This window comes from Chrysemys picta, chromosome 1 (genome assembly GCF_011386835.1).
Source record: "Chrysemys picta bellii isolate R12L10 chromosome 1, ASM1138683v2, whole genome shotgun sequence".
NCBI lineage: Eukaryota > Metazoa > Chordata > Testudines > Emydidae > Chrysemys > Chrysemys picta.
Genome location: NC_088791.1, coordinates 273,404,807 through 273,414,348, shown reverse-complemented (window position 1 = coordinate 273,414,348; position 9,542 = coordinate 273,404,807). Strand labels below are relative to the sequence as shown.

At 47.1% G+C, this 9,542-nt stretch overlaps 1 protein-coding gene across 1 annotated transcript; it reads right to left on the bottom strand.

Moving 5' to 3' along the window:
* Positions 1-484: 484 nt before the first annotated feature.
* Positions 485-8,112, bottom strand: LOC135980947 (uncharacterized). The gene is made up of 3 exons (XM_065581754.1): positions 7,207-8,112; positions 6,018-6,249; positions 485-569 (listed from the first exon to the last, which is right to left on the bottom strand). The coding sequence occupies exons 1-3, from the start codon at positions 7,751-7,753 to the stop codon at positions 485-487; spliced, it is 864 nt and encodes a 287-aa protein (XP_065437826.1). The 5' UTR covers positions 7,754-8,112.
* Positions 8,113-9,542: the final 1,430 nt, after the last annotated feature.

The window sequence follows — 9,542 nt, the reverse complement described above, 5'->3', positions numbered from 1 at the left end:
GAAGGCAGTTAGGTTAGTCAGGCATGACTGGCCCTTGGTGAATCCATGCTGACTGTTCCTGATCACTTTCCTCTCCTCTAAATGCTTCAGAATTGATTCCTTGAGGACCTGCTCCATGATTTTTCCAGGGACTGAGGTGAGGCTGACTGGCCTTTAGTTCCTCAGATCCTCCTTCTTCCTTTTTTTAAAAATGGGCACTACATTAGCCTTTTTCCAGTCATCCGGGACCTCCCCCGATCGCCATGAGTTTTCAAAGATAATGACTAATGGCTCTGCAATCACATCCGCCAATTCCTTTAGCACCCTCGGATGCAGTGCATCCAGCCCCATGGATTTGGGCTCGTCCAGCTTTTCTAAATAGTCCTGAACCACTTCTTTCTCCACAGAGGGCTGGTCACCTCCTCCCCATGCTGTGCTGCCCAGTGCAGCAGTCTGGGAGCTGACCTTGTTCGTGAAGATAGAGGCAAAAAAATCATTGAGTACATTAGCTTTTTTCCACATCCTCTGTCACTGGGTTGCCTTCCTCATTCAGTAAGGAGCCCACACTTTCCTTGACTGTCTTCTTGTTGCTACAATACCTGAAGAAACCCTTTTTGTTACTCTTAACATCCCTTGCTAGGTGCAACTCCAAGTGTGATTTGGCCTTCCTGATTTCACTCCTGCATGCCTGAGCAATATTTTTATACTCCTCCCTGGTCATTTGTCCAATCTTCCACTTCTTGTAAGCTTCTTTTTGGTGTTTAAGGTCAGCAAGGAGTTCACTGTTAAGCCAAGCTGGTTGCCTGCCATATTTACTATTCTTTCTACACATCGGGATGGTTTGTTCCTGCAACCTCAATAAAGATTCTTTAAAATACAGCCAGCTCTCCTGAATTCTTTCCCCCTCGAGTTATTCTCCTAGGGGATCCTGCCCAGCAGTTCCCTGAGGGAGTCAAAGTCTGCTTTTCTGAAGTGCAGGGTCCATATTCTGCTGCTCTCCTTTCTTCCTTGTGTCAGGATCCTGAACTCGACCATCTCATGGTCACTGCCTCCCAGGTTCCCATCCACTTTTGCTTCTCCTACTAATTCTTCACGGTTTGTAAGCAGCAGGTCAAGAAGAGCTCTGCCCCTAGTTTGTTCCTCCAGCACTTGAACCAGGAAATTGTCCCCTACACTTTCCAAAAACTTCCTGGATTGTCTGTGCACTGCTATATTGCTCTCCCAGCAGATATCAGGGTGATTGAAGTCTCCCAGAGAAACAGGCCCTGTGATCTAGTAAGTTCTGTTAGTTGCCGGAAGAAAGCCTCGTGCACCTCATCCCCCTGGTCTGGTAGTCTATAGCAGACTCCGACCACAACATCACCGTTCTTGCTCACATTTCTAAACTTAATCTAGAGACTCTCAGGTTTTTCTGCAGTTTCATACCGGAGCTCTGAGCAGTCATACTGCTCTCTTACATACAATGCAACTCCCCCACCTTTTCTGCCCTGCCTGTCCTTCCTGAACAGTTTATATCCATCCATGACAGTACTCCAGTCATGTGAGTTATCCCACCAAGTCTCTATTATTCCAATCACATCATAGTTCCTTGTCTGTGCCAGGACTTCCAGTTCTCCCTGCTTGTTTCCCAGGCTTCTTGCATTTGTGTATAGGCACTTAAGATAAGTCACCGATTGTCCCGCTTTCTCAGTATGAGACAAGAGTCCTCCGCTCTTACGCTCTCCTGCTCATGCTTCCTCCTGGTATCCCATTTTCCCACTTACCTCAGAGCTTTGGTCTCCTTCCCCCTGTGAACCTAGTTTAAAGCCCTCCTCACTAGGTTAGTCAGCCTGCTTGTGAAGATGCTTTTCCCTCTCTTCGTTAGGTGGAGCCCGTCTTTGCCTAGCACTCCTCCTTCTTGGAACACCATCCCATGGTCAAAGAATCCAAAGCCTTCTCTCCGACACCACCTGCGTAGCCATTCGTTGACTTCCACGATTCGATGGTCTCTACCCGGGTCTTTTCCTTTCTCCGTTCACATCGTGAATCCTAGCTCCTGGCAAGCAGCGGACCTCTCGGTTTTCCCGGTCGGGGTGGCAGATAGTTGACTTAGTCCCCCTGAGGAGGGAGTCCCTGACCACCACCACCCACCTCCTTCTTTTGGGAGCGGTGGTCGTGGAACCCCAATCCTTAGGACAGTGCATCTCATGCCTTCCAATCGGTGGAATCTCCTTCTGCTCCCGTCCCTCAGATGTATCATTTAGTCCACTCTCCGCATTAGTACCGCATTAGATTTATGAGGTGCAAGTTTTCCCTGTTTCTGTTAGTAATATTTGTATTCACAATTAAGCACAAATTCATTTTAATTTAAAAGCTAGTGTCTGTTGGCCCCAAGGTGTATGCCCCAAAGTCTCCCCTTACACCATGTAGTGCAGATACTGCACCTTTTTGTTTTATCCCTAACATTGCACTTTTCCTGAACAACACCACAAACTCTTTCACATGAGAAAGGCTCAGCAAAAAACAAAGCCTACCTAGCAATTAGCAATTGCATTGTTTGGCACTTGGTGTTTTAAAATACCCAGATGCATTTGTTAAGTTATGGGGAAATCGGAATACTTGTTTGAGCACAAGCTCATTTAAAACAAAATAAATCAATAGTGGTTTGTATACTACTATTGCTTTTTAACCACATATTTTTTCAGTGAAGACAATAACATTGTTCTCTCCCAGATTTAGTCCCAAGGCACTGAAACAGGTTGAGTGTACACTTTTTGTTTTTACTTTCTTCTTGCCTTGTAACAAGCATGTACAAGAACCAGAACCTGAATCTTGAAAGTGACCTGCAGGTTACCAAGACTACCAGTTGGGAGGCTTGTACTGAGTAAATGCTAGGGCAGCCAGCTATAATGTGCTTCTGAGCAGGTAAACTACATCAAAGGAAGCAGAGGGGTACATATGGGATTAGAAGTTGCACAAAAATAGATGATGCAGAACTCTGGACTCACAGCTATTCACATCACCCGTAAAGCACTTTCACATCAGAATAGACCACTACAAGCCAAGGAATAACCGGCAAAAGTGTATGATGTGGTCATAGTCTCCATGATAGGTAATTTACTTAAGTCATGGCATTTTGGACAGGCTGATGTTTTTTAACAGATTTCAGAGAAAAACTGTACATGAGAAAATGAACTATGATCCAGGAAAGGTTAAAAAATGCAAGAACAATGGCACCATTGGTGCTGTAGTATAACAACATATAAGCAAACACTGTATGAAGAAATAGAAGCAATCAGCTAGAAGGTCTGAGCAACCAAAACATAAGTGGAATCAAATGGAGTGTATCATTATACTTGGTTCTTATTTTAAGTAGCATTTTCCATCTTCAAAGTGCTTTGCAAACTTAAATGAATTCTCACAACACTGCTGTAAGGTAGATATTATCACACCAATTTATAAATAGGGAAATGTAGGCAGAGAAATTAAATGATTTACCTCAAGACTACAAAGGAAATCATCATAGAGCAGAGGTTAAAAGTCAGAAGCTCCTGGCTTCCAGTCCTGTCCTCAAGCCACTACACTTCATCTCTCTATGAATTCTTTTTCACATGTTATGTATCCCTTTCACGTGGCTGGTGAAGCCAGAGAGCAGGTCCATTGTAAAATTTATACACTTGGTTTCTGAAAAGTGAATGTGTAATCTGTACTGTTTCCCAACCTGTGCTGCTAAGTGAAAGGGCATGTAAAAAGGCAACTGTGTATAAAGGATCAGCTAAAAGTAAATGTAGCCAAAGTTTCCAAACACGAGAATGTTGTAAATTCTGTATTTAGTCATAGATGATTTCATTTACCTACATGGGACGGACTGAGGGTATGTCTACACTACGGGATTAATCCTAATTTATATAATTCAAATTTGGAAAACAGGTTGTATAAAGTCGAAATGTATGCGGCCACACTAAGCACATTAATTCGGCGGTGTGCGTCCAAGTACCGGGGCTAGCGTCGATTTCTGCAGCGTTGCACTGTGGGTAGCTATCCCATAGCTATCCCATAGTTCCCGCAGTCTCCCGCGCCCATTGGAATTCTGGGTTGAGATCCCAGTGCCTGATGGGACAAAAACATCGTCGCAGGTGGTTCTGGGTACAGCCTCACCTCCTCCCTCCCTGCATGAAAGCAACGGACGGCAGACAACCATTTCGCACCTTTTTTCCTGGGTGGGTGAACACTGCAGACTCCATACCACGGCAAGCATGGAGCCCGCTCAGCTCAAAACAGCAGTCATGAACATTGTAAACACCTCGTGCGTTCTCGTGGAGTTTATGCTGAGCCAGGACCAGAAAAACGAGGCGAGGAGGCAGCGGTGGTGGCAGCGCAGCGACAAGCATGATGAGGACATGGACATGGACATGGACACGGACACGGATACAGAATTCTGTGAAACCGCGGTCCCCGGTGCTTTGGAGATCATGTTGTTAATGGGGCAGATTCTATCCCTGGAATGCCGATTCTGGGCAAGGGAAACAAGCACAGACTGGTGGGACCGCATAGTGTTGCAGGTGTGGGATGATTCCCAGTGGCTGCGGAACTTTCACATGCGTAAGGGCACTTTCATGGAACTTTGTGACTTGCTGTCCCCTGCCCTGAAACACCAGAATACCAAGATGAGAGCAGCCCTCACAGTTGAGAAGCGCATGGCGATAGCCCTGTGGAAGCTTGCAACGCCAGACAGCTACCGGTCAGTCGGGAATCAATTTGGAGTGGGCAAATCTACGGTGGGGGCTGCTGTGATGCAAGTAGCCAAAGCAATCACTCAGGTGCTGCTACGAAAGTTAGTGACTCTGGGAAATGTGCAGGCCATAGTGGATGGTTTTGCTGCAATGGGATTCCCTAACCGTGGTGGGGCGATAGATGGAACCCATATCCCTATCTTGGCACCGGAGCACCAAGCCACTGAGTACATAAACTGCAAGGGGTACTTTTCAATGGTGCTGCAAGCACTTGTGGATCACAAGGGATGTTTCACCAACATCAACGCGGGCTGGGCGGGAAGGGTTCATGACGCTCGCGTCTTCAGGAACACTACTCTGTTTAAAGGGCTGCAGCAAGGGACTTACTTTCCGGACCAGAAAATAACCATTGGGGATGTTGAAATGCCAATAGTTATTCTTGGGGACCCAGCCTACCCCTTAATGCAATGGCTCATGAAGCCATACACCGGCAGCCTGGACAGGAGTCAGGAGCTGTTTAACTACAGGCTAAGCAAGTGCAGAATGGTGATAGAATGTGCATTTGGCCGTTTAAAAGGTCGCTGGCGTTCATTATTGACTCGCTCTGACCTCAGCCAAAGAAATCTCCCCATTGTTATTTCTGCTTGCTGCGTGCTCCACAATCTCTGTGAAAGTAAGGGGGAGACCTTTATGGCGGGGTGGGAGGCTGAGGCAAATCGCCTGGCTGCTGATTACGCGCAGCCAGATACCAGGGCGATTAGAAGAGCACACCAGGAAGCGCTGTGCATCAGAGAAGCTTTGAAAACCAGTTTCATGGCTGGCCAGGCTACCGTGTGAAATATCTGTTTGTTTCTCCTTCATGAAAACCCTCCCCCTTTACTGACTGATTTTCTGTAAGGAACCCACCCTCCCCCTTCCCCCAGCTTTCTTTCAAACCAAATAAAGTCACTATCATTTAAAAATCATTTATTCTTTAATAATAGATTAGAAAAAGAGGGAGGGAACCCGGGTGGTATTTGGGAGGAGGATTGCTGGGAAGGAAAAAGCCACAAAGAAAAGGTTAAAAAAATGACAGCCTTTTGCTTGGGCTGTCTACTGGGGTGGAATGGGAAGGTGTACGGAGCCTCCCCCCCCCCCCGTGTTCTTACACGTCTGGGTGAGGAGGATACGGAACATGGGGAGGGGGGAGAGGGGTACAGGGGCTGTAGCGGCAGTCTGTTTTCCTGCAGCCGTTCCTGAAGCTCCACCAGACGCCGAAGCATGTCTGTTTGCTCATGCAGCAGCCCCAGCATTGCATCCTGCCTCCTCTGATCTTCCTGTCGCCACCTCTCATTTCGAGCGTCTCTCCTCTCCTCATGTTGGTCCCTCCTGTCCTCACGTTCACTGGCTTCTTTCCTATACTTTGAAACCGTTTCCTTCCACTCATTCAGATGAGCTCTGTCACTGCGGCTGGATTCCATAATTTCTGAAAACATCTCGTCTCGCGTTTTCTTTTTACGACGCCTTATCTGTGATAGCCTTCGGGATGGAGGAGGGAGGCTTGAGGAATTTGCAGCTGCTGTAGGGAGGGGAAAAAAGAGAGAATTGTTTAAAAAGATACATTTTGCAGAACAATGCTTATACTCTTTCACGGTGACCAACACTATTCACATTACATAGCACATGTGATTTCTGTGCAAGGTCGCATTTTGCCTCTTAATGCTGAGTGCCTGTGGCTTTGCTGCTAGAGATCACAGGTCCGGGCAACAGAATTCGGCTTGCCTGCGGCCATGGTAAGCCATTGTCTTACAGCTTCTGCGCCCTCCTTTCCCACATACCAAGCATAGCCTGTAGAGTGCTGCGGTTTTTCTGTTAACATTCAGCAGCAGCAGAAAACAAACTAACCACCCCACCCCCCCCTCCCGCCATAAATTCTCTGGGATGATCATGGTACCCCTCCCCCCACCACGTGGCTGGTAACAAGGAAGATCCCTGCTAGCCAAACGCAAAAAGCTCAGGGCCAATTTCCCATCTGCGCTTGGCTAACTGCAGGGAAGGATTTATTTTCCGCCACAGGCAAACAGCCCAGTAGGAACGGCCATCTCTGTCCCCTTAATTAAGTTCCCGTATTTCAACCAGGTTACCATGATTGATATCATTCTCCTGAGGATTACACAACAAGATAAAGAACGGATGTTGCTTGAATGCCAGCAAACACCGGGACCATACGTTGCCAGGCTTTGTCAGGCAATGATACCAGATTACTTGCTGAAAGCATGGCGTGGTCAAGTGTCCTACCATGGAGGACGGAATAAGGATGCACTGCCCAGAAACCTTGTGGCAAGGCTTTTGGAGTACCTCCAGGAGAGCTTCATGGAGATGTCCCTGGAGGATTTCTGCTCCATCCCCAGACATGTTAACAGACTTTTCCAGTAGCTGAACTGACCGTGAATGCATCCCAAGTCCTCAGGGCAAAGTAATCATTAAAAACCGTTTGCTTTTAAAACAAGTTTTATATTTTAAAAGGTAAACTCACCTGAGGTCCCTTCCATGGGGTCAGGGTCTTGGATACTGGCTTGGGAGGGTTGGGAGGGTACTTCAGTCAGGGTGAGAAAAAGATCCTGGCTGTTGGGGAGAACGGAGTGCTGTGTGCTCTCTGCAAGCTCATCCTCCTCCTCCTCCTCCTCCTCTCCCCCATCGGCAGAATCCTCAGGTGTAGCTGATGAGACTATCCCCGACCCGGAATCCACGATCACAGGTGGGGTAGTGGTGGCGGCCCCCCCTAGAATTGCATGCAGCTCGGCGTAGAAGCAGCATGTCCGCGGCTCTGACCCAGAGCGACCATTTGCCTCCTTTGTTTTTTGATAGGCTTGTCTGAGCTCCTTGACTTTCACGCGGCACTGATCTGAGTCCCTATTGTGGCCTCTCTCCATCATGCCCTTGGAGATTTTTTCAAAAGTTTTGGCATTTCGTCTTTTAGAACGAAGTTCTGCAAGCACTGAATCCTCTCCCCATATAGCGATCAGATCCAGTACCTCCCGTACGGTCCATGCTGGTGCTCTTTTTCGATTATCGGCCTGCATGGTTACCTGTGCTGATGAGCTATCTGTGGTCACTTGTGCTCTCCACGCTGGGCAAACAGGAAATGAAATTCAAATGTTCGCGGGGCTTTTCCTGTCTACCTGGCCAGTGCATCCGAGTTTAGATTGCTGTCCAGAGCGGTCACAATGATGCACTGTGGGATAGCTCCCGGAGGCCAATACCATCGAATTGCGGCCACACTATCCCTAATTCGAAATGTTAAAATCGATTTTGGCGCTACTCCGCTCGTCGGGGTGGAGTACAGAAATCAATTTAAAGGGCCCTTTATATCGAAATAAATAGCGTCGTTGTGTGGACGGTTGCAGGGTAAATTCGAATTAAAGCTGATAAATCCGAATTAAAGTCGTAGTGTAGACCAGGCCTGTGAGACTGATTCTAAAGACCATGAAACCGAGTCATATGGCACTATTGTACTTGTACTTGGGCTAAATTCTCTGCTGATGTCATTAGAGTTATGCCAACAGAAACCTGTTCTTCATTAGCCTTAGAATGAAGGTGGAAAGCCTACTGGGATAGCACCTGGGGAAAAAACATATCCATAAATCAAGTGGTATAAGACCGACTGCTACTCTTCGGGAACACCTGAGAACATCACATTAGGGCTCCCTTCATCTCTTTCTTCCGCCCCTAATTTATAGCTTTTTCACACAGCCCTTTACCCCTGTACTCATGTCCCTTTTCCTACATAACAAGCTACAACCTCCTCCTCCTTCAGATCCCTCCTAAAAGCCCACCACTTCCACTGAGGATTTAAACATTTATCTGTAAGTAATAAAAAGAATAATGCATTACTGCGAGGAGGAAAAGCAGTAATTGCCTTAGAAGTGTACTGCTATTGAAGCAGGCATTAAACTGGGTGGAAATGATGATGCATTTGCTGGCCACTAGCTCCCGCAGATGGAGATTTGCAATCGTGAATGGTATTAAAGCTAGAGAAAAAGTTAACTAAGTCAGTGGTTCTCAAAGCCAGTGCACCACTTGTTCAGGGAAAGCCCGGCGGGCCGGGCCAGTTTGTTTACCTGCTGCGTCCGCAGGTTCGGCCGATCGTGGCTCCCACCCGCCGCAGTTCGCCACTCCAGGCCAATGGGAGCTGTGGGAAGGGCGGCCAGCACATCCCTCGGCCCGCGCCGCTTCCCGCATCCCCCATTGGCCTGGAGCGGTGAACTGCGTCCAGTGGGAGCCACGAGCGGTCGAACCTGTGGACGCGGCAGGTAAACAAACTGGCCCAGCCCACCAGGGGCTTTCCCTGAACAAGCAGCGGCCCGACTTTGAGAACCACTGAACTAAGTAAAATGGCTGCTCTGTCAAATCACATGGTTAGAATGTATTTGTTATATGAGTAAATCTTACCGATGTGACACTTCCATAACCTTAATGAGCGCTTGACATGACCTCATATAAGATATAAGAAAGCACTTAAGAACATGCTTAACTCCCAGCCACGTGCTTAAGTGTTCTCTTGAATAAAGATGCCTTCCTGAGTCAAGGCCACAATCAGAGATATTTCTGACAATGTTATAGCAGGAAAAAATAATTCTGTTTTCCAAATTCAAACTAAACCTTGTATTAATGGCTAAGGTATTGTTTAGGGAATTTGTCATTACATATTGTGAGTACATTTTCCTCATTTTAATCGGACTCAGCCCTTTATTTATGGCTACTAAGTATTTGGTTAAAGGGGAGAGAAATCAGATTCACAGTTAGTGCATCAGGAGCCGTAAGCCATTTTATGTGCAGATTTCCAGTTTCAATTAGAAGGAATTTTCGGTC